Below are 24,990 nucleotides of genomic sequence, written 5' to 3' on the forward strand. Positions count from 1 at the left end.
GATAACGGTAGCTACTGTTTACGTATTCTATACATGCATATACATGTACATATATGTATATGTATATGTAGCTACATATGTAGCTATGTTCTGTTTCATGAACCAATAAATGGTATCGCCCCATCTAGCGCCTCATCTAGTATTTTTGGTAGGTTGGATCAGAACCTTCGGAATTTTGCGCCAGTGACGTCATCGGTGGGAAAACGCCCAAGTTTGTAGTAAAGTAGTTCCCATTCTCAACGCTGGATGGCAGTGTTGCTAGTGTTACTGTTACCAACTATTACCTGTTTTATTTACTAGCTACTTACTAGTGCTAACGTGTATCTGATCTAGTACCAAGCTTAGAAACTGCAGAGCTCTACGTAGAATATTTTTGCAGTTCTCACATTTGCGGTTAACATCTAAGTTAACAAAATAATCGAGCAATATGTTAATTATATAAAGCAATTATATTTGATAAAACTACTGTAAGTTACTTTAGCGTGGACACACGTTAAGCAGGGCATTTTTGGGAGCCATCGGCATTGGTTTAATTTACTCGAAGCCTAATCTGATAATACGCAAATACAAATAATACTCTAATACTCTTTGGTTCCGACAAGAGTGTTGCTTTAGTAAATTAATCTGTATCAACCTTTAGCGTTTGTTTCCCGCCCAGAAGATCGTAAACTGTACAACAATACACACTAACCACACCAACAACCAGCGACGCGACCAGTGCCGATTGAAAAAAGGGCAACGCAAGTCGCGTCGCGACGGATTCCGCCAAAAATGAATTCCGGTGTGGTGGAGCGTACGAGGCTTGGCGAGGATTGTCTCGAAAATTCTGAAGAATTCTCACCGCCTGAAAGGTAAGTTTGTTTCTCAAATTTCCATCTCGTTTCAAAGAAGCTTTCGGATTCTACTAGTCGATGTATACATCTGTCTCACCTGTTGATCAAGGTGATTCAGGTGCATTTTCGCGCGTACGGTTAAGGTTAAGAATTTTCGCCAGTGCTGTGTCATTAATTATTATCTAACGATACGGAAATTAACTTATTTAAATTTCCCAATGAAATGAAATAATTCAATAAATAACATTTTCCGAATTGGTGTTTTACAGTTCGAAAAATAACAATTTTACTCCGATGGGACAGGTTGTTTTCGATATCGAGTTGTATTAACTAATTAACAGGTTTATAGAAAAGTATATAATAATTAATTTCAATCTTCTGTGCATATTTTCTAGAAAACGGCTACGTTTGGATAACAATTGCAATAACAACTTGAATAGTACTCTGAATAGCGCATCTAAAAATAATGAAAAGTGGTTGTCTTCCGGTGATACAAATCTTGTAGAACCAGAGATTTTGGAAGACATGGGTGTTAGTATGTTGGAAGATGAAACATCCCATGAAAGCACAAAAAAGTCTCAGTCTCGGGAAGATCCTATATCACCAGTTGGTCTGGATACTGGAAGGCAATGTGAAACAGTTAATATTTTTGAAAATCAACATACCATTTATAGAGCTTCTAGCTTTGATACTGGTGTTGTGGATAGGTTTGTATCTATTGTAAAATTTATTGCACTCATCATGTTTTACATCTTATAATATAATTTCACATAACTTTGAAATGGTTATGGCACAGACCAGAGCAAGATTCGTACGAATTAGATGAACCAGCTGCTTATTCGACTGTTGGAAACGAATCCGGTTATTCTTCTAGGATGGAAATAGATAATTTTATTGATACAAAAGAAAGTTTTTGTAAAGATGGTTTAAATGTTTCTTCAGAAAGAAATAGCCTCGAACAATTTTATCTCTACAGGAGGAAAAGAAAACCTTCGATCATCGGCGAGGACAAGTTTAATAAATTATCGGACGAGATGATATTAATGATATTAAAATGGCTTCCTAAGAAGTGCTTGGTAAGATTATCGTCGACTAACCAGAAAATTATTAATTCTAAATCATCTCGCCCAATATTACGATTATAATTTTTAGGTGCATTCTATGCTGGTTTGTAAACGGTGGTGTCAAATAGCACGAGACGAAGCATTATGGACTAGATTAGATTTAGGGAGTAAAGTATTAACCGAAGGTACATTGGGACATATATTACCACGAGGCGTCCAGATACTTCGACTCGCTCAAGCAGAAATTGCGGATTCAGTATTTCTCGAAAACAGTCAAGTTTTTACCGATGGTTACGTTAGTAAATTACAATACTTGGATCTCTCGATGGCAGTAATTAGTCCAGATGGATTGGCTATGTTATTGTCTAAGTGTAAATACCTTAAGAAGTTATCTTTAGAAAAATGTACCGTAAACAGATTGTGTTGCAAAGCTATCAGTGAAAATACAGATCTAGAAACATTAAATTTAACGATGTGCAGGGGTATGGATGTTGAGTGTATCAAGGATTTAATAAAACTAAAAAAGTAAGGAAAATAATTTTTTAACAGGTTGTCAGTAAAATTAATAATTTATAGCAATTTTTTTTAATGCTTTCAGTTTGAATGCTGTTAATATGGCCTGGTGCGGTTTAGATACCGAGTCTATGACGTTACTTTGTAAATCTCTAACTCCATCGGTTACACGTTTAAACATAGCCGGATGTAGGAAAACAATGTCAGATGATAGTAAGGATGCTAGCGGTCAAAAATTTACACAGTATTCTCTTAATTCTGACGGTATCGATAATGCTGTTTATTTTTTTTTTTCAGATGTCAAGGATTTAGTGAAAAGTTGTCCGGATATGGTAGAATTAGATTTGAGCGATTGTACCATGCTTACGATGAACACCGTCCATAACTTACTAGATTTATCAAAAATCGAACATTTGTCGTTGAGTCGTTGTTACGGCATACCTTCGTCCACATACTTAACCTTAGCATACATGCCATCTTTGCTGTATTTAGACATCTTTGGTTTGATGTCAGAACCTATATTGAAAACTTTACAAGTTACCTGTGGCGAAACTCAACTTAACAAGTTCCCGTATAGTTCTGTTGCGAGACCGACGGTCGGTGTCCGAAGGACGAGTATCTGGGGGCTACGCGTCAGAGATTAATATAAATACGCCGATATTTTTGCGTAAAAATAATGGTAAAGACTAAGTGAAAACCAAAGGGAAACTGGAATGTACGTAATATTGTGCCTTTTCGCAAAATGTCTTTTTATCAAGAGACTGATTTTATATTATTATCGAAACAAAAATAAATGAATGAGTTTTTTGTATAATACTATTTTGTCCTTTCAATTTAATACCAATTAAATAATTTTTGAATCTTTGGTATAATTTTAACGAAGTACGGAGGCAGAATTTTTGGTATCCGAAATTCTGTTTCGCGTTAAAACTTACTGGTAAGATATGAAGTTAAACAGGAGAACAATACATAGTAATTTGTATTTATCTCATTTTTCCTTTGAATCGTAACCGAAGATTCGTGTGCGTATGGCTGTGTGTGTGTGTGTGTGTGTGTGTGTGTGTATGTATGTGTGTGTAGGAGTGGATGTGTAGATTTAATTTAAAGTTTAATCAAGCTAGGAATTCACATTTCTAACAAATGTACCGTTACTTTACAATATTTATACACGCCCGGCTTGCTTAGAAAACGAAAACTGTACATTTAATTCGTCTTCTTAACATTGTTATTTGTACCTTTTTCGTCTCCACTTAGTAATAATTCGTTTCTTATTAAAATATTGTATTTTAAATGTTGACGCGATTGTGCTTCTCTATTAAGCCGTCGCGACTGAGGTCTCCGATGCTGATTCGATCATAGGTTTCGATTTTATCGGTTGAACTATTTCCTTCTCTGTGGCATAAATTGATTTTGCTTCTTGCTTCTCTTGTTCGCTTTGCCATTGTACCTGTAGAACAAAAACAATTTGATTGACACAATCCTTGAACGTGTATATAAACGATTATGATTAAATTTCGTTTTAAACACCTTTTGCTTATGTTGCTTGACGGCTTCCATGCACTTATCTATAACCATTTGTTCCGTTAGCACTCCGTCTTCGGAAGCATACGCAGCCGCTTGCCACGCAACACCCAATTTTGCTAATTCTCTTCCGGACATTCCCTCGGTCATTTGAGCTATTTTACTACAAAGCGTGCTATAATCGAATTGTGCAATCTTCAATCTCTTGTTGCCCTCGATTGCAGGTTGAAGGACAAATTTATCGAAATAAAGACGAACTAGACGTTCGCGTTCCTCTGGTCCCGGTAAACGAAACTCTACCATTTCATCTAGTCTATCATTTACGGCCCAATCAAATTGCTCCGGAGTATTAGAAGCAAGAACTAACATGAACTTGTTACTCTGTTCACCCGTCCTATACAAAAATGCGTTTAACATTGCTCTCAGATCCTCTGAAATGTGTTCACTCGATCGCTTTCTTAAAAAGGCATCCGCTTCGTCGATGAAGAGCAAAAGTCCTTTTCTGGACGTTGCCGCCCAATCGAAGACTTTGTGAATAGCAGTTACGCCGTCTCGACCCAACGGTGCCAAATCACCACCAGTTACAATTGCATAGTCCATACCCGAGTGTTCCGCCAATTTTTTAACAAACATAGTCTTACCGGTTCCCGGCGGACCGTGCATCAATATATTTCTATACATACCACGATTATGTTTCGTGTTTTTCGTAGCTATCGCGATATCGCGTAATCTTTCTTCAAGTTTTGGTGCTAAAACAACGCCGGACAGAGCGTCCGTCTGTTTATTTTTCAGTTTCTTCACCGCTATGACAGGGTGTCGTAATGTATCGAGTACCGTAAACCTAGAAGTTTCTCGAACCAAAGAGGGTTTCCCTAAGCGCGACTCTATGTATCGCGCTGCAATTCCCGTTGAGCCTTTTGCCGTGTACACGCCGAAAGCTAATAGAGATAAGCCACCAGCGGCAGCAACTATTTTATCCCAGTCTTGCAAAAGAGCTGTTGCACCGGAGCCTAATACCGAACCTGCAGTTCTGAAACATTTTACACACTTAGTTATATTCTATATATATCGTTTAAACGCTAGATTGCTTTTACTTACTTTATAGACTCCAAAACTGTGATTCTTTTCTCGGATGCCTTTAACCTGATTTGTTCTAGATTCAAATCCTGATTTTCTCTGTCGATCTTTGCTTTGGCTTTGAGCTCTGCCTCCAACTTCCTCATTTCGTTTTTGTGTCTCAAATCCATTTCATGTTCTATCGTAGCTTTTCTCATCGCTTCCTGTTTCGCTACTGATTCTTCTTGTCTCCTTAAATTCTCGTCGTTCATTCTCTGTTGCTGTATCAATTGATCGTCGTATCGCTTTCTCGCGAGCTGATCCTGATACTGAGCTCTCATTTGGTGCTGTTTAGTTTCTTCTTGCATAGTTTTCCTTCTTTCTTCCCCTTCTATACGTTTTTGATCTCCTTTCATTTGCTCAATGCTGGCCTCGTATTCTTTCAATTTAGTTTGCATTTCAACCTGTTTGGTTGCTTCTTGCAGCTTAGAAAGTTCCAATGCTTCTTTGGCATGCTCTGAGAAAATAAAAAGGTTTGTAAGAATTCTTTTTAGGAAGAGAATGCATAATCTTTATATGCGAAACTGTGAATACAATTGATGAATTTGTGTAAATAAAGTTCATAATTTTTAAAAGTTTCGTTCAACGATCAACTATCGATCGTTAGAGACAGTTGGGAAACGTGGGGATTGTGTCATCGAGAGAGCACGAGGCTCTTAACCCATGAGAAAAGGTTTTTGCTTACGTAACCTCGCGTAAGAATTTCTTCGAAGAGAAGAATTGAATAAAAATAACTGATCATACGAGATCTTTCGAGTTCCTTGGCAGCTGCTGCCGCTCTCTCCAGCGCACTCGAATCGAATCGGTAGGCATCCATTTGAGACTTGGTAGTCGGCGGTATACGGGGTCCATCTCCATCGCCAGCAGCATTACCGGACGCCGGCACTTGCACGAACTGCGAAAAGTCTTGTGGTTGTGCGTTACGGTATCCAAAAATCCACGACATAGTTCAATATTAACTTGAAAAGATGTGACTGGCTGACAGGACGCGTGCCTTTTTCTCTTTTCGTCACTGTTACTGTTACTATTACTGTTACTGTTACCACGAGGAGTTTTCACGTGCACCACTAACCACTAAAGACTAACAGCACGAGAAAACCAATGAAAACCGAAACGAATGAATGGAATGGACTCCGGAATCCGGAACGGACTGCGGACTCTCTCGATTGCATTCTCTATTGCTTACATTGCAACTTCCCTTCCTATTCCTATTGTCCTATTCCTATGAACAACGAAACCTAAATATGAAATATCGAGTATTCTTCACTTTTTTAAGCATCACCAAATTCTTGAAAAACAACATAAACAGTTACACGATTAACAAAAATTGTATTCCGAACAACGAAAATTCTATTTCATCCTGACCGCTTAATCTCATGGTACTTTAACGAATTCGTTTATTATACGGTACAGTCAATAATATAATACAAGCAAACATACTGAAAATTTGAGGATAATATCTTTACGACTTGGAGATTATTTGAAATTTGATTTGTAACATTTAAATTTTTAATTGAACCGCTAGAACAGATAAATTAAACGTTAAGTGTGCAAGACGAAAGATGGCGCTATACACAATCGAATTTGATGCGACGAAACGTGTTATGTGATTTGCAGTCATTGCAGTGTATGGTTATAGGTTTAGAGACTGATAGAGACAGGTAGAGATAGAGATCAATAGAGATTATGTATGTATATACCACTGTATACCACTGCAAGTGCATACTGCTGCGTACCACTGATCACGTTAGCACACACACACTACGAAGCAAATTGAATCATGTATCATGTCTAACGTCAGTTACGATAATCTATTATTTGTATTTGTTCAATGATAAATTAAACCATTTAGTACAAATGCATTATTAATAGTAGTAGAAGATGTATTAGTAAAATGGGATAATCTCTGTGAAGAAATGCAACGATAAATAATTTTTCGTATAAATGGAATAAAGTGACGTATTTTGTACACGTGAAAAATACGATTTCTGACGTAAACCAATCAATTTAAATAACAATAACTATCCTTAGTTTTATCAAAGTTCTGTTCTTATCGATGTTATTTTTCTAAATTATTAATAGTATTCGCTAAACGAAACGCGTACATTATCGTTATTTTCTATCCTATTATCGTAGTTAATAATAAACAAGTATCCATGACGAGTACGTCGATAATAATACACTAAAAAATCATTTTATAGTGTAATATGATTCATTAATATTTCATAATTTGTAAGAATAGTTATCGCATGTCGTTTGAAAACCTTACGTGAAATATTTTGAAAAATATTAAATATTTCACTGGCAAATATGTCGTCACCAGAACAATTGATGGTTGTGCAATCAAAATTTGTTTCAGGAGAAACTGTGATATTTGTATCCTTTTATTAAAATCAATATTATTGTTTCTTTTTTTTTTCTTTTAATAATATGTGTATAGTATATTATTTCTATATGAAATCTTATTTATATATACAGACAATGGAAGCATCGTTGATACAGGGTTGGGTTAAAGCTGCAAGAATTGTAGCACTTCTCAGCAAGGGTACCACTCAAGCATTAGTTGTTTTAATTAGTTCTAGAACACCTCCGAAAGTTTATAGCGATATCGCCATAGAAAGGGTATTGCCTATAGATCAAGACTTTAAGTGCAATATAAGTACGTGATCTTCCTAAAGTTTACTTTATTGTATGTAATCTTCTTTCTTTGCTTTATTGTTTATACAATAAATCCCATTTGTTAAAGACACAGATGAAAAACAACAAGACAGTCTAGATGTTTATCTTAATGTGACATCAAGAAAATTGCACTTGGTATTTGAAATGAAGCCTGGAGTGGGAACTAGTTCTTTAGTCTCAGAAATATTTAGAGCTATAGAAGGTAAACATATATTACCATTCAACAACTTACTTCTATTATATTATATGCTTATCGAATTTTTTCAATCATTTCAGAATATCAGAAAACAAAAAATCCTGCATCAGAATTCTTATGGATTCAAAAATTATCGGGTAGCACGCGTAACTTGAGCAATTCCAACGAAGATGTACAAGACGTCGCTGATCCTGTTAGTATGCGGTTCTATATTAAAACAATGATATTCCAGTTACATCTAATGACAATAGAAATTATAATTCAAAAACATTTTTTATAGCTAGTAGACGTAGAAAGGCCAGTTCTAGTTGCGACGAGACGTAACGTTGGAGTACGTACAATGGCTGCCAGAGAATCAGCGATACGCTATCAGATGGCATGCAAGGAAGACGATTATACGTATAGTAAAACATTTCAGTCAGTTTTCTTTATCTATAAGTTTAATTTATTTTAACATTTTTCATATACTCATACCAATTTATATTATAGTATATTTGTCGGTACATGGAATGTAAATGGTCAACCGCCAAATGGTATTAAATTGCACGAGTGGTTAAGTTACGACAAAACACCACCGGATGTATACGCGATAGGGTTTCAAGAATTAGATTTAACTAAAGAAGCATTTCTCTTCAACGACACTCCGAGAGAAGAAGAGTGGAGGTACCGAAGTTATAAAAATATAGTTACTAGACGGCGTTGAAATACTATTCAAAATAATATATAAAATAATATATATTATTTTCTTAGACAAGTTGTAGCAAAATCGCTTCACCCAGACGGTGTATACGAACAAGTGGCCATTGTAAGATTAGTGGGTATGATGTTACTCGTATATGCTTTAAATAGTCATATGCCATTCATAAAAGATGTATCAGTTGATACGGTAGGCACTGGTATCATGGGTAAAATGGTAATATTTATTTATTTCTCTTTTCGCTGGAACTCGAAAATTCGAGCACTAACGTATAAAATCTATCATAGCTTATTTAATTTTGGTAGGGAAATAAAGGTGGGGTAGCGGTAAGTTGTTCTATTCACAACACGTCTATCTGTTTCGTTAACGCTCACTTAGCGGCACATTGCGAAGAGTATGAAAGACGAAATCAAGATTATTCGGATATATGTGCACGATTATCTTTTTCAAAATATGTTCCACCCAAGAATTTTAAAGATCACGAGTGAGTATTTGATTAACATAATTTTTTAGAATGTTAGAATTCTGGTAGAAAGATACTTAAAAAGAAAATAAAAATTTTAAACATAGTCAGATCTATTGGTTGGGAGATCTAAATTATCGAATAACAGAGATGGACGTTACAACCGCTAAACAGTACATAGATGCGGAAAACTATGCTCCTATTTTGGCTTTAGATCAACTTGCTCAACAACGACAATTAGGCCGTGTCTTGCAAGGATTTCAAGAAGCAGAAATTACATTTAAACCAACATATAAATACGATCCAGGCACCGATAATTGGGACTCGAGGTCAATTGAATTACTAATTATTATATTCATATTTGTATGGATTTTTAATTATACAGAAATGTACATATTATATATAATATACAGCGAGAAGGGCAGAGCACCGGCATGGTGCGATCGTGTACTATGGAAAGGAGAAGCAATTACATCGATTAATTATAGAAGTCATCCTGAATTAAAGATCTCTGATCACAAACCAGTTAGTGCTATTTTTGATTCCCAAGTAAGTACTAGTATTTAAATTTAATAGTTTAATCATTATCCGTTATTGAGTTTCCTACTTCATAACTGTTTTCAGATCAGAATTATAGACATTACAAAGTATCGTAAAATTCATGAAGAAGTTATGAAAAAACTTGATAAATTAGAAAACGAATTCTTACCGCAAGTAATGGTCGATACTACCGAAATCATATTTGATACGTTGAAATTTCTTGAACCTAGTAGCAAAGAGCTTATTATTGCCAATACTGGCCAGGTAAAATAATTTGCTAAAAACTTATACATGCTTTACACAGGTAATAATTATTACATATTATTCACAGGTACCAGTTCAGTTTGAATTTATAAAGAAATTTGGTGACACTAATTACTGTAAAGATTGGTTGGACATAGAGCCCTTTAAAGGTTTTATACAACCAGGTACAATTTAAATAGCTTCTCTCTATCTTTGTTATAAAGTTGACTGTGCTATTTTGAAAATTAATATATCTATTGTATTTTAGGAGAAAAGTGTGATACTAGATTTGAAATATACGTTGACAAAAGGTCAGCTTGCAAATTAAATTCTGGAGAAGATAAATTGTACGATATATTGATTTTACATCTTGAAGGGGGAAAGGATATATTCATAACTGTTACAGGTAGTAAGACACAAATTTTACCCTACGTTCACGTGAAATAAAATGCAGATAATATCGTTTAATGCTTCCAGGTACTTACGAAAGAAGTTGTTTTGGATCTTCGATAGAAGCATTGGCACATATTCCGATACCGATCCGAGAAATTCCTATTGGCAGATTAATGGAACTTGTAAGCGAGTTATATTAAAGATGAACAAAAAATATTAAAATTACGTAAGAATATCAATACCCGTTAATTTCTTTATATTACAGGAAAATAATAAACATCTTCCTCAAGGCATATATGATGTACCAAAAGAGATATGGTTGTTGGTCGATAGATTGTACCGACATGGTATAAAAACGGCTGGACTTTTTGAGACACCAGGACTTCACAGTGAAATTATAGCTATAAGAGATTGGTTAGACAATTGGAGTCAAGATCCAATGCGTATCCTTCTTTGAATGTAAAACTTGAAAAGACTATATGCTACAATTCATTTTGATTCCTTAACTTTTACAAAGCTGGTAGCGTACATTCTGTTGCAGAAGCATTACTCTTACTTTTAGAGTCAACAGCTGAACCATTGATTCCGTATAATCTGCATAGCGTATGCTTATCAGCAGCTGTAAATTACTTACAGTGCAATCAGGTATACAAATCGACAAATTTAAATTGTTTATAGGGAACAAATATTATGTACATAATAATAGGTCACTTCTTCATAATTTGTTTTTAGATTGTAATGCAACTTCCAGAGATAAGGAAAACAGTTTTTCTGTACATATGTTATTTTTTAAAAGAGTTACTAAATCATACTCAAGACAATGAATTAGATGCGAAAACTCTCGGTAAGGTTTTACTTTTAGGTTGTAATTACTTGTTACTGTAATTAATAAATTTGTATTATCCACTTTGCAGCGACATTATTTGGATCAATTTTCTTAAGAGATCCACCAAGGAGTAGAGACGACCGAAATCAGAGAAGTCGTACTGGTCAAGCAACGATTGACAGGAAGAAGGCAGCGTTTGTTTATCACTTTTTGATAAACGATCAAAGTGATCAATACAGTCATTATTAGCTTGAAAAAAAAACAGCATTGTAACTGTTTTGTGTAACTAGAATAGTAATTTAATTAGTAATACGTTAAAAAAATATTTTGCGACGTTCAATACTTCTATGATAGTACTTAATAATGACGCGAACAAAATTTCTATGACAACATAATATACGTAACTAACTTGCCAATTCAAAAACTTATTTTGAATGAATACATTGTGTGTTTTGTGTGTGTGTGTGTGCGCGCGTGTGACGAAACTCGTGACTAGGCAATAGGAAAAAGTAATCCAAGTTACAATCGTATCTAGTCTTTATAGCCTAAAATGGCTAACTACGTAATATGTAAATTTATTCATAATAAGGAATTAAGTTTTTCGACAAATTTTACGTTCATATTATAATACCTTAACATTATTATTATTATTATTAAGTATCTACAATTGTAACAATAAAATTTTACGTTTATGTAGAGATAATTTTCAGGTTAAACTATCTACATTTAATACTGTAACGTTATGTATATGTATATGTGCAAGATTATTTAGAAAGACTTGAGTATTATGAACACGTCAGCTTTTGTATCAAAACTTTATTAAAAAATACATACAAAATGTGATGAATAATGTGGCTTGCGATATTTCTAACCACATAGTGTAACAAATTATGACAGTTACTTGTAAATAAAAGGAAAAACAATGAGAACATTTCTTGAAATATTATCGAATTGAAAAGAAGACAAACCAGATGATTTTAAAAGCAACTGTTATAAAAAATCATGAAACCCAATGCATATAGAAATATACTAGAATATTCGATACGCAGTGAATGAGAAATAGTAAAGAAATGGCAGTTTTAGAGCTGTCTATAAAAAGAAATGTTAAATGGAAGTTACTTTTGTCATGGTGTGTACAAAACATGAGTAAACAATTACAAAAAAGATGGTTTATCTATCTTGATGAACAAGTGCAAATCTATTTACAAGACGAACTGGAACACACTATAGCATATTGAATGGCAAATGATTAAGAAAATTTAAAAGTTGAAATCATTTTGAGTTGAGTCAGTTGGTTTGAATTCCAATTGGCCACCATTACTTGTCGTAGGTGTTACTGTTGTTTCTTCGGTATCCTGTGAATAATAGTTTTATGTGATATATTTTACGTCATTATTAGTAGTTTAACATCGAATCTTTGTAAAATTACTTACTCCATCCGAGAAGAAAGTATCAATCATTGCAATGGCTTTTTGATACACTTGCTCTATTTCATGATGTTGAAGAGCTTCCAGTTTGTCCAACCCTCCAGCTTCTTCTATCATAATAGCTACACGTTCAACTTCTCCCATTTTTTCAGCTGCATTCATAATGTTAGTCAAACCATCGAGAACAACAACTACAGTTTTCCAATCCTTGGCTGCTAACAAGTTACAAAACGGTACCAGTACTCCTAATTGAACTAATTGAGCTAACTGTTGTACAGATCCACCAGAAGTTAAATTAGTCACAACCCATGCTGCTTCTTTTTGAGATTTAAAATCTCCCTGTATAATAAAAAAGATTATTTTTAATCACAAATCACGTTTACTAAAAAAAAAGGATTTACTTACAAATTGAAGAACGTGTATTAAGGGTGGCAACAATCCGGCATTTATGACATGTTGAATTTGTTCTACATTACCGGCAGTGATATTACTAATCGTCCATGCTGCCTCTTTTACAATATTAGCACGATGATGTTGCAATAATAACCCTAAATGTTGTAAACCACCTGCTGATATTATGACATCAGTCTGCGAATCATTGCCCGTAACTACATTGCCGACCGCACGAAGTGCTGGTGTTAGAATTGTTACTTCGGTTGAAGCAAGTAAATCTACGAGTTTTGGAATAACTCCACAATCCACAACTGCTTGTATTTTATCATTGGAACCGTCGGTAAGATACGACAGAGCCCAGCAAGCATCAGCTGTAACGAAAAATTTCATCTAGAAATATAGGATACTCTAAACATGCATTAACGAATACGGATATGAGTTCACTCACCGAGTATATCTTTATCAGTATTACTGAGCAAACGGTTCAACACTGGAAGAGCAGTTCGTACAATTTCAAAAGAAGGTGGAGGATTTTTATTACGGCACAAATTTGATAGTGTCCACACAATATTACGGACGAATGTCACCTGTATTAACGATAAACTTCGGTAAATATGTACTTATAATTATATAAATGTATGTTATACATACAGAAGTATTAGGTTCGATTAATTGTAATAATAGAGGCATAGCGTCATATCCAAGAACTAAATCACGAGGTGTTGGTCCATCTCCAGCAATGTTTCCAAGTGCCCACACTGCTTGTTCAGCGACATTAGGTGATGCAGACTTCAGTAACGCGACTAATTTTGGTATAGCTCCAAATTTAATAACAGTATGAGTTTGATCTTGTGTACCAGAAGCTACATTTGTCAGTGCCCATGCTGCTTCAAACTGCAATGCAGCGCTACAAACAATTGAAGGAATTAATACATAATTCGCAAACCTACGTATGAGTAGAATAAATTTACTATGTTGTTTACTTGTGATGACAATCTAAGAATTCAATGCAGCGCGGGACAATTCCACGTTGTATCATAATATCGATAGGTGGATTCTTTTCTTTGCTCAACATTTTTCTGCATGCTTGAGTTGCCTGAAGTTGAATCCTTTCATCCGAAGATTTCATTCCAAGAACAATTTCATCTATAGATGCAGAAACAGCTGAAAGATTAGTTTCACCTGTAGGGCTGTCCTGCTCCTTGCTAACAGTGAGATTACGACGCTTCAGTAATTGATCATCTTTCCTAGCTTTACGCAATTCCACCGATACTTCATTTCTCCTTCGACGTGCCTCCTGTAATAGCAAATTGTCTAGCATTATGTAACATAAAAAAGAACCACATTTGTATACATTACTTTCATTTGGCATAAGTACGATTAAGTATAATAACAGAGTTGCTAAATTCAATGCTAAATATATAGTTAACTTACTTCATGTTTGTTATGGAATTTGAAACTAGATATGCGGTTATGGCTATCAGTTTCTGGTGCAGGCATCTTTTCAATAAAGTATTGTTCTCTGTAAAAATATAAACAGATTATGTATACTTATGAAAATGATTTAATAGCATCAAGAAGATTAACTAAAATTATGTAATGTTATAAGAAAAGTTACAAACAATTTGTTTTTAATTTATTGTTATACTTGACGGTATACGAATCTTCGAGAACATACATCGCAAATACGAACTATACGACTAACTGATTATACACAGAAAAATAGTAGTAAAAATGTAATTATCATGTTAAAAATTATTTTTATATAATACTCTATTTCAAACTTTAATTCTCTAACGGTTATTCGCAGTTTTTGCACGTCCTTCAAGCTATCCCTAAAATGTACCATACAATAACAGTTAGAATTGAAAAATTTCACTCACTGTAGATATGTCAATAAATATTAGAAGAATAAGCACGATGAAATGTGCAATTATCGCACAATTTACGATCTGATCACGACCCGCGCGTCAAACGTATAATGGCTGGTGAAGAAGTTTCTTTGTAGTTTGTATGTACTTAGAGAACCTGTTGCCTGTTGCTGCCAGTTGCTGCTGCTGATCTACTGATCACTGCTGATCGGAGGATGAAAAAGAAATTATTGTTTATTTACGTCCAATTAGAACTCCATCTTTGTACGACGAAATAACGTATTGAATTCTGATTGGTGGTAGGAATTATGGCATCGCATGATTGGTAATTTTATATTCAACGTTCAATTTTCAAATCAAAACGTACTAGCTGAAATACCGGCAATTATTTTTTAAAACTTTATAATATTTTGCAATAATACAGTTATAACTCTCTCAAAAAATGTTATACTAATTATTACATTACTTAGAAATAAGAAATATATCGATGTATCAAAGTAAAAAAAAAATGTATATGTTATCAATACGTGAAATCGTATTTTTGTTCTTTATTACTTTTAACCAAGTGAAAAGTAACGAATATGTTATAAACTTAAGAGAATCTTGATAAAAAAATACAACAAATTTCGGTTTCAAACTGCTAACCTTCTTAGAGACAAGTTTCTTTTTTGATGTATTTACTACTAACAATAGAAAACTTTTTAATGGATGTTTTTAATAAGAATAACATATCGTGTAAAGAATTTTGTTTATTCCGTTATATGTTTCTTTGATTGCTTTGAAAGCTTATGGATATACTGCTATAGTAGAAGGAAAGTTATGTTACAGGAAATGAATAGTTTAATATCATTTTAATGTACAAAATTACTCATACTGTACAATGATTATGTATATATAAATTATATAGTTTTATTCCATTACGATATTGTTATAAAATATTATAATATTAAATTTATATTTGAAAGAGATTTTTGTCATATTGTCACTCAAATACAGATAAACATTTAGTATTTTATTAAAATAAATGCTTATTACGGTTTATCCATATCTGTTTTGTTAGTTTCACATGTTTAAGTCAGTTATGTAGTTCAATTTACTACTTGTGCAATATAGACTTTGAAAATTGAACATGTTTATTAAGTAATGTATTTCTGAGCTGCATACTTTGCAGATATTTTCATGTGATACACGATTCCACAGTTTTCTTTACAGCATCACGCGCATACGGTATATAGGATAAGGAATACCATGTCATTGCCAATGATTGGATAATTATAAACAAAAGAGCCAATCCAGGATTTTTCAGCTAAAAATATGCATATTAATTGAAAAATATTCTCCCATTATATCGGTATGTATCATAGATTCTTGCTTTTCTATACTCACGTGTAAAGCTGCAAATAATGTCATAGCGATTGTAACAAATACTAAAACAGTTGCAATCACTCTTGTTGCTGCAAACATCTTTTTTAATTGATTGCAAGGACCCATTAAAAAGCATGTGCTACAAATAAAATAAAAAATGTTTGACTTTAAAGTAATTATAAACCTTTCAAAAGATTGTTTGTAATAGACCACTCGATACTGCAAATATTGAAATAAAACTGAAAGGGTTATCGGGAAAATAATTACAAGCAAATCTATATCAAAGCAATTTTTATAAGATAAATTTTGTTACAAACTTGTATGTAAATTTAATTGTTTGTTTGACTATGCTACAAAAAATATATCTCTCGTATATAGTACAAAATATTAAACTATTTATAGTTAGTTTCAAGAGAGAAAATATATTTAAACGAATACATAAGTAAAAAGTAGATATGAGTTAATATAAATATATATTATTCTACCTTGCTAGCGAGATGATATTCCCTAATGTATAGAACACAGCAAATACTGTGAGTCCCTTATTTAAGAATAAGGCAAACGATCCAAGGAAGGAACATAGAATACCAACAATAAAACAAATAGCAAAACCTTTTATTCGAGTGGACCAGCTCAGCGTACTTTGGTCCATAACCTAAAATTGAAATGTTTTTTTATTTAAATGTAAATTGAAATTAAAACATTATCATTATCAACAATCATGCAACATTCAAAAATATATAAATTCTACACTGTTTACAAGCATACGTACTTACCACGAAATCCACATTAACCTTCCATTGTCAAATGTAAGCATTCAAAATAAAAATTGTGTTATAAAACTAACGTTATAAAAAATTAACTAATATTCATTACCTGACTAATAATACCGCTTTCTTCATCGCACTGATCGTTACCACTTAGGGCTCTTCTTAATTTATCCATGCTCTACTTCAAAATTAACTGAAACTTTCGAAAAACTGTATCTGTAATACTATGTAATTGTACATTAATACGATATCGTTTCTTCATGAAATTATAAACGATTCCCCGCGTGCAAATATATGACTCATATTTGTACTCAATTTTGATATGATAGTAGTTATAAATTAATTGATATTAATATTAAACGCCAACAAACAGAAGATTGTATTATAACCATATCACTGTAACGTCAACAAGATTCCTTGTACAAAAATGAGGCTTTTGTTAGTAACGTATATAGTATGTCCACTTCACGAAACAGCTGTTTCCCGAGGAGATTCTGTGATAAGGTCCATTCTATATTAAAAAATAATCTCAATTTCTCCGTACAAAGCATTCAAGATATCACCAGAGAATATACACCAGTGCACACACTGATGCAATTAGTAAATTATTTAGATTTGTAAAATACAAATTTCTGTACTACAAAAGCAGGTTGCCAATGCACAATGATAACATACATATATATACATACACATATATGCAAGTTTATACATTGAACATGTCTGTATCATATTATAACACAGTAAATTGTCACATTACATTCACGTATGTAATGTTTCATTTCAATAGGTAAAAAATAAAATAAAATTCTTGCTATCTATTTAAATATCTTTAATACAAACAATCATGATTATCTTAACCTCATAATTACGTTTAAAAATTATATGCAGTTATACATAGTATTTACATTCATGACAATTTTGTTTATTATATCTTAATAAAACTTAGCGAATACGACATTAAATAAACTTTATATATACTTTACATATTGTTATACATGACAGAATAAAAAAAAGTTTAACAATAAGGAAACGAATTTTGCGAACATGTAGATGAGATTTCTTTAACGTAATCCGCTGCTTCTATCTCTCCGATATCTCTCAATACAGTTTCCATATCGGTAAGAGATAAAGATGCCTGTACCTAAAAAAACATTTCGTTGTTAATATATTTAACATTATATCAAATTTTATTAGAAACTATATTCAAATAAAAAAATGTATACTTTACATCTATGTAATTTAGAAGTAGTAAAGAAGGACTCGAAGAGCTCTGTTGAAGTGTATTTAAAAAATATTGAAAATTTAAATGTTTTGCAAGCTTCTTCCATCCCTGTGTTTTGTCTAGAAAAATGGATAATTTTTCTTTCCGTTCGCTGTTTAACCAATTTATGTTTGAATCCTCATCTTCTGCTTCTACTTTAGTGGAAACTGGACCCACATCAGATGTAATTTCCTTTGCCTGACCATTAAGAAGCTGTAAAATCTTTACAAGACAGAAATATTTTCTTAGCTCGATAAATGATATGTACGTAACTCCTTAATACATGCTTACGAATAATGTACAACATAATTACATCTGGTTTATTCGTGGCCAGATCGAACGATGATTGTCCAGCCGATTCTTCTGTGTTTTCATTTTCAGTATCAGAATCAACTTCCACTTTGATATCGGTATGCGATCCTTTTCTTTTATCCACCTATTAAATATGTTAAATAAAATATATAGAATACAATAACCGTTCGAGTGCTAACGTACGCGATCGTATTGTTAGCGGCGCTTTTTAGCAGACTTGTGTGATAAAATATTGTTGAAGAAAAAGCACCTACACTATTCGATTCTCGATTATGATTCTGAATATGTGGATCTGCACCATATTGTATTAGCAATGCACACAGTTCTTTTGCTCTTACTCCAGAATACACAACCGCAGTATGTAAAGCAGTATTTCCGCTGAAATTTCTCTTATTTACAGATATGTCCGTCTGTAACAAAAAATATGTACCAATCTGTGAGATATAGTGGAAATATATCTTAGTTTGAATTTATATAGTACAGTAAAAAGTAACATTGTACCTGTTTGAGTAAATACTCGACAATGTCCTTATGTCCACCTTCTACAGCTATGTGTAATACTGTTCGACCATAAGACATATCAGTATTATTTACATTAGCTCCAGCCTGAACAAGTAAGCATACTGCTTCATATGAACCCGCTTCTGCGGCGAGATGTAATGGTGTCCAGCCAGCGTCATTATGAGCTTCAATGTCAACTACCTTGTCTGCCAATAAGACACCGACACAAGCACCAGCTCGAGGAACTGAAATGTATACATTACACGAACGATCAAAGTTTAGTTAACTTCTTAATAATTGAACTTACCTCGTACAGCAGCATGTAACGGCGAACAACCATGTTCATCCGATCGATTTGGATCAGCTCCAAGCTCAAGTAACGCTTTTGTAATTTCTGGTTGATTTTGTAAAACTGCATAATGCAATGGCGTCTAATAAATAAAACATTATACTCGCTATAATAATTATACTATAGTAGTAAATATTCTAGTTTAATTGAAATTTTATTTAAAATATATATAAATATATTTTAGGTCAATGTTTACTTTTCCAGAACTATTTTGTCCGTTGACGAGCATTTTACAGTCTTTATCGGTGCTTATCAACATTAAGATATACTTGACGATGTCACGTTGACCATATCGGAGTGCTGCATGTAACGGGGAATCGCCATAGGTGGAACGATCTTTAAGTAGTTTTTGTACATATTCATTCGTATTTCTTGAGTCCATCTTCATATGTCTTACAACTTCGATAAGGATGTGTTTAGGAAATAGCGAGTCATCTTGATGCTAGAAAGTAAAACGAAACATTAAAAAATCAAATGTTAAATTTTCAAGAAATGAGATGCATACTTGTCTGAGCAATGGGCCATCGGCAGTTAACATATTGTCTTCGCTACCGTCAATGCATCGTAGATATTCTAAAAAAAATGCATTTTAAAGCGATTCAAATTTATATAGACAAGAAATGTTATACTTACTATCCAAGTCTATGGTTTCAATAAATTCTCGGTGGTCTGGTGACGAACAACCCTCCATTATCATCTTTTTCAATTCTTTAGAAATTTCCCTGCTGTCGCCTAAATTACTCTCTATTTCAACATCATTAAAAGGTGGCATTATACGCGATAATTCTGTACTTCCAGAACATGACATCCTTTGACGTTTCCTGCCTGTAAAAATATTTTCAATTCGTTTCAAATATGTTATAAACATTTTAAACAGCTTATGTACACAATTTACCTATAACTCTATCACTTGGTTTATAGGTGAATCTTTTTGGTTCAGAACAATCTCCATTGGATGGTCTTTCTAACTGTATAAAGACTTCTACTGGAGAAACAATATTAAGATCTCTATACTGTGGAGTACTGAAAAAAAAGTATTATGCAATACTGCTATTTAAAAGTGTTTTATTTATAAAATGTTGGAATACCGAAATGCAATTGCGTATTGATGATGTACATCCAATTCTGAAAAGCGTCCGTAATCTCTCCAAATTTCTGTATCATCCTCATTTAACTCAAAAAATTTTATCTTAATATTCTCTACAATAGAGCAAAAGTTAATTAGAAAATGATGAAAATTAGTCTCTTCTCTTTTTAGTTTCTAACATAGCTTTTGTTAAAAAGATATACTTACTTTTTCCTACCTTTTCTACAAATATAAACACTTCTTCGTTTCCATCAACGCTGCTAGTATGTTTGTCAATTCTACATATTTTGAGCTCTCCTGTCAATGCACTCTCTAGAAAAATACAAACACTGTTATTCAAAATTATTTCATATAAAATATTATAACGTGTCACTTACTGAGATTATTAATAGCCTTTGAGTACACAGGTGCTGTTATCGGTCTCATAATATCATGTTTATCCAGAATAAATGCTTGAAAACATAACGCGACACTGTTCAAATTCACACATTTCTGGTAGTATTCGGCATCAGCTTTGATCTTTATAAATATAAATCAAGAATTTATTAATATAAAAACTTATATTCGTAAGATCATGCAAATGAACAAAAATATTGGTAAACAGCAAGAAAAAGAAACCTACTTGTGCTTCTTCCCGAGTTGTAAGAGCTGCATTTATGTTCTCCCACTTCTTCTCTTCTAAAGCTTTACTACGCATTTTCCTTATAAGTTCATCCCTAACATGCTTCTTTGCTGTATGTATAATTCCCATTCCGTAAAATCTAGTTGTTATAAAATTTATAAGAGAAAAGTAACAGAATTATAAATGTAATTGTCGAATCTAATTCGGATATACTTGACTTCATCAAACTAACGAGTTAGCGAAAAACAACGTACGTTGCAATGAATCCATTTTCAGAAGAAACTTTAATATGATGCGGATCATCGGAATCGATGCCATCTTGTCTACGTACTAATCTATGAGCATGAGGTATTCTCTGACCGTCGTCAGACGTGACCAGTGTACAACGTATTATCGCATTATCCAGATAATTATGTAGCTAAATGGTACATTGAAATCATTTATCCAGTACTCAAACAATTATTCATTAATATATTCAGGAATATTTTAAGCTTCATAATATATTATGGTGCAAGCGGTACAAAGCAGAAATAATAACAAGATACAAGTGTACATACTTTAACCGAAGGTGCATTTTTTTTGCGACCACTACAATTTGTAGCCACCAAACTACCATGCGTTCCTAACATCTCTGATCTGTATCGAAATCTAAATTTATCCATTGGCTCGTTTAAAATTGTTATATGTGGTTCTCCAATAACTGAAAAAAAAAGGAGTTTAAATATTCCTCGATATATAGAATAATAATATAAATAGTACCATGTATAGATGACGAGGCAGACATGGGGGAAGCAACGCTTGCCGTTCCTTGGGATCCATTAAATGGACTATACACACCTTGACTGCTTATTGCCTGTAAGTCTTTAGAACAACATATATATACAGAAATATAATATTTTTATTGAAAATAAAGGAAAAGTAAAATGTTATACAAAAAAACATACATAAATATGCTCTATATTAACACACATGTAAAGATGTTTTATAATGAATTTTACAAGTATAGTTTAAACGAGCTGTAACAGTTATATGGTAAATTGAAATAGGAAATAAAGGTTTTAGTATCGTAGCATTGATAATTTGATTAGAGTTAGTTTAACACCATTTTACCAGTTTTACTTGAAAAAATTATAATTGAACTGACAGTTACAAAATGTTAGTGTAACAGTGTGAGTAAAATAACACTTTTGTATATGTATTTGTTTAGTGTAACTCGTGAATAATACATAAGGAAATATAAAGAATTGTGATTGAAAATTACCATCTCTGTGGAAAAAGTAATCCTGGTTTTCGAGTGCATTTTGAAAAACCATATAATTTTCATAAACTTCGGACATTGTGCGTTTTTCAATAAGACACTGTCACAACTAAACGATTGCTCGCTATTTCAATTACAATGGCATTAATAAGTTACGAACATTAAGTACCAAAACGCTATATAGAAAACTTTTTAAAATGAAATAACAAAGTATCACAGTTCCGTAAGATCCTGAAGACGGTGGTGTACTTGGATGTACTCACCGAACATGAATATTATCTTATTGGCTTGACAGTGCGTCACAATATAACCTTGATTACTCGCAGGTTTTTCCCCGTTAGTTCCCGTACAAGTTGACTATCATATTCTTCGCTGATGAACTTGTAACAAAAAAAAAAGGAACGTAATAAAAACTTCAAAGGCCTTCACCCCGGATACATGAAACTTACATTAATATTTCTCAAACTATATTATTGATTTCGTATAATTTTGATAAATGTGTTTCGTTATAATCAAATATTACGGGACGGCAGTTTCTTAATAAACAATTATGCTCTTTTTCTTCTGAGAGCTTATGGAGTCCCAAAAAATACGTTTACAGATAAAAATTTGAAACACGCTAAAGTAGTCGATATGAAAAAGAGGTGAAGTAATCGAATACAAACAAAACAATAGCTGTAAAATGAGTTGACAAATGTACGATTGATATACGTATGTACGAGTTGATATATGTAGTCGTCAGAGACATATGTATAATTGTTTAGGATCGGTAGTTGGTTCTTAGTGGTCCTCAACTTGTCAAGATTCTAAAAAGAAAACAAATGCGACACTTTCTCGCTTTTAAAACATATAGAATTCGATTTTCCGACAAAATGGTTTGACTGTCATCTTGTATAGTGTAGAAGTTGGTAGAAGTCTACAATCTATGTACAATGACTGCATGCAGGTCACCGTGTTCATCTGCTTATAGAGCGGGTGAGTTTACAAATTTTTCGCTCCTAAACTTAGGGATCGCTCCCTGATAGCAGTTAATTATTGAATTATACTAATATTTATTTATTTATTTATTTATTTATTTAATGAATTTGGTACCAGTGGCGCCATCGGTGGGAAAACGCTTAAGTTTGTCCTCGAATAGTTCCTCTTTTTATCGCTAGATGGCGCCGTCAACAATGACTTTTATCGACATGATGGTAATGTACCGATACCTGTCGGTAAATACCGTGAAAATAGCGCCATCTAGCAGTAGGAAAAGTAACTATCGAGGACAAACTTGAGCGTTTTCCCGATAGAGGTGCTGACCAAACTTCGAAATTAATTCGGCCTCTTCAACGCCAGACGGCGATACCGTTCCCTGTCCCATAAACGCGGGAAAGTAATTCGATTCAAAATTCGATTTAAGTTAATCAAGTAGTTTCGTTCAACGTTTCAACATTGCTTCGCATCCTTCAATGGTGGAAATATTGCAGGCGTTCGTTGTACTGCATCATTGATAAAATCCGAATTGTAATGAGCTGAATTGTAATAAATCGATTTAAACGTCAATAAAGGACTTAAAAGTTTGTTAGGACGAGGAAGACTAAAGAGTATTCAAGAAGTTCAAAATAATTCACCGCGAGTGACCTAACTCGGGAGGCCATCGGTGGGTTGAAACGTACAATTGGAACCGAAAGCACGGATTAATCCCGTTTCCGTTTATCCCCCTAATTGCTCGAACAGTCGGGAAAGTTTGAGTAAGTTCGTGGGTAGCCTGACGGTTAGACGCAGGCGCGGCTAAGGGCGCACGCTGCGCCACTGCCGCTTCGTCAGGTGAGGTTGGACGGATTCCACGTCGTTTTCCAACCCTCTCCTCACGTTCAGTTCACCCCAAGCTATCACTGCGGTCGGTCGGTTGCAAAGCACACGTTCTCCATCACCGATTACACGCGTGTACATAGCAACACGCTGTCGATGGGTTTGCTTATACGTTCGAGTTCGACTCGGTGTTCGACTCGCCGCTAACAACGATGCTCGCTGCCTGTCGATCGGGTTCGTTCGTCGCCGACTCGATGAGAATACGAAGACGCGGTTGAAACGATTCTGTTTCGAGCCTTCGCGATACCAAGCGAAACACCGGAATTCAATCGATCCATGGTGGATCGTGAATCTCACCGATATCCTGATGCAAAAATCCGCAAGGGTCTCCGTTCTCACTGAACACAAGTGGAAAGTGTTGCGGTGGTTGTCGCAGTGGCTCTGAAGATTGTTATTTACCAAACAGCCTCGGCGGAACCAGTTACACGCATAGGGTGAGCGAAACGATTTACACTCGGCAAGATTGATGTTTACCGTGGCTCTTTCTCGCGAAACTTTCCTTCCAGAGAAAACGCGTGGCGGTCTCTGCTCCGACATCTAGCTTCCTTAATGTAATTGATTTAAGCCACGGCCACGACCGCGACGGTGAGCTCTCTTGCGACGGTGAGCTTTCGTCCTATCAGTTTTCATAAACTTTCAAGCACCATACCACTCGGTCTTGTTTTAGTTATTTCTAAGAGATGCTACATGATAGAGATCACTCTGTTATTTATGCTATCTGCCAGTCCTTTGATAGATAGATAGATAGATAGATAGAGAGAGAGAGAGAGAGAGAGAATGAGTTTGAATTTGAACGACACACTGTGGCATATGTAAACCTTGCTTTCACTCATTTT

General features: G+C 33.9%; 7 protein-coding genes across 13 annotated transcripts in view; 3 read left to right on the top strand and 4 right to left on the bottom strand.

The window, feature by feature from the left end:
* The first annotated feature begins 327 nt into the window (after nt 1-327).
* Nucleotides 328-3,378, top strand: LOC128888981 (S-phase kinase-associated protein 2). The gene is made up of 7 exons (XM_054146230.1): nt 328-467; nt 641-851; nt 1,229-1,540; nt 1,630-1,909; nt 1,986-2,422; nt 2,496-2,623; nt 2,708-3,378. The coding sequence occupies exons 2-7, from the start codon at nt 772-774 to the stop codon at nt 3,052-3,054; spliced, it is 1,584 nt and encodes a 527-aa protein (XP_054002205.1). The 5' UTR covers nt 328-467; nt 641-771; the 3' UTR covers nt 3,055-3,378.
* Nucleotides 3,379-3,501: 123 nt separating this feature from the next.
* LOC128888978 (ATPase family AAA domain-containing protein 3A homolog) lies at nt 3,502-6,216 on the bottom strand. The gene is made up of 4 exons (XM_054146226.1): nt 5,792-6,216; nt 5,030-5,504; nt 3,938-4,961; nt 3,502-3,857 (listed from the first exon to the last, which is right to left on the bottom strand). The coding sequence occupies exons 1-4, from the start codon at nt 5,991-5,993 to the stop codon at nt 3,726-3,728; spliced, it is 1,833 nt and encodes a 610-aa protein (XP_054002201.1). The 5' UTR covers nt 5,994-6,216; the 3' UTR covers nt 3,502-3,725.
* A 501-nt stretch (nt 6,217-6,717) lies between these two features.
* Nucleotides 6,718-12,109, top strand: LOC128888974 (inositol polyphosphate 5-phosphatase OCRL). Of its 2 annotated transcripts, none has more exons than XM_054146218.1 (18): nt 6,718-7,423; nt 7,526-7,706; nt 7,800-7,928; nt 8,003-8,115; nt 8,203-8,339; nt 8,412-8,585; nt 8,673-8,835; nt 8,925-9,103; nt 9,190-9,411; nt 9,496-9,631; nt 9,707-9,886; nt 9,954-10,050; nt 10,134-10,271; nt 10,343-10,440; nt 10,524-10,701; nt 10,776-10,903; nt 10,991-11,102; nt 11,173-12,109. In XM_054146218.1, the coding sequence occupies exons 1-18, from the start codon at nt 7,358-7,360 to the stop codon at nt 11,331-11,333; spliced, it is 2,592 nt and encodes an 863-aa protein (XP_054002193.1). In that variant the 5' UTR covers nt 6,718-7,357; the 3' UTR covers nt 11,334-12,109. The 2 variants fall into 2 exon arrangements, with proteins under 2 accessions (XP_054002193.1, XP_054002192.1); XM_054146217.1 differs by having other exon boundaries at nt 6,721-7,423; nt 7,794-7,928.
* LOC128888982 (importin subunit alpha) lies at nt 11,886-14,991 on the bottom strand. Its single transcript, XM_054146231.1, has 8 exons — nt 14,788-14,991; nt 14,339-14,426; nt 13,888-14,201; nt 13,556-13,811; nt 13,353-13,491; nt 12,917-13,275; nt 12,518-12,850; nt 11,886-12,439 (listed from the first exon to the last, which is right to left on the bottom strand). Exons 2-8 carry the CDS (start codon nt 14,402-14,404, stop codon nt 12,344-12,346), a joined length of 1,563 nt encoding a protein of 520 aa, XP_054002206.1. The 5' UTR covers nt 14,405-14,426; nt 14,788-14,991; the 3' UTR covers nt 11,886-12,343.
* A 616-nt stretch (nt 14,992-15,607) lies between these two features.
* LOC128889003 (vesicle transport protein SFT2A) lies at nt 15,608-17,577 on the bottom strand. Of its 2 annotated transcripts, XM_054146263.1 has the most exons (5): nt 17,017-17,577; nt 16,917-16,934; nt 16,626-16,795; nt 16,162-16,279; nt 15,608-16,081 (listed from the first exon to the last, which is right to left on the bottom strand). In XM_054146263.1, exons 1-5 carry the CDS (start codon nt 17,083-17,085, stop codon nt 15,953-15,955), a joined length of 504 nt encoding a protein of 167 aa, XP_054002238.1. In that variant the 5' UTR covers nt 17,086-17,577; the 3' UTR covers nt 15,608-15,952. The 2 variants fall into 2 exon arrangements, with proteins under 2 accessions (XP_054002238.1, XP_054002239.1); XM_054146264.1 differs by lacking the exon at nt 16,917-16,934 and having other exon boundaries at nt 17,017-17,574.
* Nucleotides 17,578-17,722: 145 nt separating this feature from the next.
* LOC128888971 (nuclear factor NF-kappa-B p100 subunit) lies at nt 17,723-22,775 on the bottom strand. 4 transcript variants are annotated; one of them, XM_054146212.1, is made up of 20 exons: nt 22,750-22,766; nt 22,564-22,680; nt 22,304-22,424; nt 21,802-21,903; nt 21,600-21,742; nt 21,297-21,460; nt 21,043-21,181; nt 20,798-20,939; nt 20,628-20,732; nt 20,422-20,533; nt 20,229-20,356; nt 19,967-20,158; nt 19,839-19,906; nt 19,530-19,775; nt 19,292-19,415; nt 18,985-19,229; nt 18,738-18,893; nt 18,485-18,607; nt 18,139-18,393; nt 17,723-18,051 (listed from the first exon to the last, which is right to left on the bottom strand). In XM_054146212.1, exons 3-20 carry the CDS (start codon nt 22,377-22,379, stop codon nt 17,926-17,928), a joined length of 2,646 nt encoding a protein of 881 aa, XP_054002187.1. In that variant the 5' UTR covers nt 22,380-22,424; nt 22,564-22,680; nt 22,750-22,766; the 3' UTR covers nt 17,723-17,925. The 4 variants fall into 4 exon arrangements, with proteins under 4 accessions (XP_054002187.1, XP_054002186.1, XP_054002189.1 ...); XM_054146211.1 differs by having other exon boundaries at nt 22,564-22,775; XM_054146214.1 differs by lacking the exon at nt 22,304-22,424 and having other exon boundaries at nt 22,750-22,767.
* Nucleotides 22,776-24,140: 1,365 nt separating this feature from the next.
* The window catches only part of LOC128889016 (follistatin-related protein 5-like), a 53,555-nt gene continuing 52,705 nt past the window's right edge, over nt 24,141-24,990 (top strand). Inside the window, exons 1-2 of one of the 2 annotated variants that reach the window (XM_054146295.1) lie at nt 24,141-24,588; nt 24,661-24,757. The gene's annotated coding sequence lies outside the window, so the exon portion shown is untranslated. The remainder of the gene's footprint in view (nt 24,589-24,660; nt 24,758-24,990) is intronic. The other variant, XM_054146294.1, reaches the window with a different exon arrangement.

The sequence above is a fragment of the Hylaeus anthracinus genome, unplaced genomic scaffold (genome assembly GCF_026225885.1).
Source record: "Hylaeus anthracinus isolate JK02 unplaced genomic scaffold, UHH_iyHylAnth1.0_haploid 11994, whole genome shotgun sequence".
In the NCBI taxonomy this organism is placed as follows: Eukaryota; Metazoa; Arthropoda; class Insecta; order Hymenoptera; family Colletidae; genus Hylaeus; species Hylaeus anthracinus.

What these genes read in the sequence shown, in the direction of transcription:
- LOC128888982 (XM_054146231.1), bottom strand. Translation starts at nt 14,404, where the DNA reads ATGCCTGCACCAGAAACTGATAGCCATAACCGCATATCTAGTTTCAAA. An exon ending in AATTCCATAACAAACATGAA is followed by an intron (nt 14,202 to 14,338) that starts GTAAGTTAACTA and finishes TTGCTATTACAG; the next exon opens with GAGGCACGTCGAAGGAGAAA. An exon ending in TTCTTAGATTGTCATCACAA is followed by an intron (nt 13,812 to 13,887) that starts GTAAACAACATA and finishes AATTGTTTGTAG; the next exon opens with CGCTGCATTGCAGTTTGAAG.
- LOC128888981 (XM_054146230.1), top strand. Translation starts at nt 772, where the DNA reads ATGAATTCCGGTGTGGTGGAGCGTACGAGGCTTGGCGAGGATTGTCTC. An exon ending in GATACTGGTGTTGTGGATAG is followed by an intron (nt 1,541 to 1,629) that starts GTTTGTATCTAT and finishes GTTATGGCACAG; the next exon opens with ACCAGAGCAAGATTCGTACG. An exon ending in GAAAACAATGTCAGATGATA is followed by an intron (nt 2,624 to 2,707) that starts GTAAGGATGCTA and finishes TTTTTTTTTCAG; the next exon opens with ATGTCAAGGATTTAGTGAAA.
- LOC128888978 (XM_054146226.1), bottom strand. Translation starts at nt 5,993, where the DNA reads ATGTCGTGGATTTTTGGATACCGTAACGCACAACCACAAGACTTTTCG. An exon ending in CAAGGAACTCGAAAGATCTC is followed by an intron (nt 5,505 to 5,791) that starts GTATGATCAGTT and finishes TTATTTTCTCAG; the next exon opens with AGCATGCCAAAGAAGCATTG. An exon ending in ACAGTTTTGGAGTCTATAAA is followed by an intron (nt 4,962 to 5,029) that starts GTAAGTAAAAGC and finishes AAAATGTTTCAG; the next exon opens with AACTGCAGGTTCGGTATTAG.
- LOC128889003 (XM_054146263.1), bottom strand. Translation starts at nt 17,085, where the DNA reads ATGGATAAATTAAGAAGAGCCCTAAGTGGTAACGATCAGTGCGATGAA. An exon ending in AATATCATCTCGCTAGCAAG is followed by an intron (nt 16,280 to 16,625) that starts GTAGAATAATAT and finishes TTTTATTTGTAG; the next exon opens with CACATGCTTTTTAATGGGTC. An exon ending in CATTATTTGCAGCTTTACAC is followed by an intron (nt 16,082 to 16,161) that starts GTGAGTATAGAA and finishes GCATATTTTTAG; the next exon opens with CTGAAAAATCCTGGATTGGC.
- LOC128888971 (XM_054146211.1), bottom strand. Translation starts at nt 22,379, where the DNA reads ATGTCCGAAGTTTATGAAAATTATATGGTTTTTCAAAATGCACTCGAA. An exon ending in ATAATCGAGAATCGAATAGT is followed by an intron (nt 18,608 to 18,737) that starts GTAGGTGCTTTT and finishes CATATTTAATAG; the next exon opens with GTGGATAAAAGAAAAGGATC. An exon ending in TACTTCTAAATTACATAGAT is followed by an intron (nt 18,052 to 18,138) that starts GTAAAGTATACA and finishes ATGTTTTTTTAG; the next exon opens with GTACAGGCATCTTTATCTCT.
- LOC128888974 (XM_054146217.1), top strand. Translation starts at nt 7,358, where the DNA reads ATGTCGTCACCAGAACAATTGATGGTTGTGCAATCAAAATTTGTTTCA. An exon ending in ACGTATAGTAAAACATTTCA is followed by an intron (nt 8,340 to 8,411) that starts GTCAGTTTTCTT and finishes TTTATATTATAG; the next exon opens with TATATTTGTCGGTACATGGA. An exon ending in TAAAGGTTTTATACAACCAG is followed by an intron (nt 10,051 to 10,133) that starts GTACAATTTAAA and finishes ATTGTATTTTAG; the next exon opens with GAGAAAAGTGTGATACTAGA.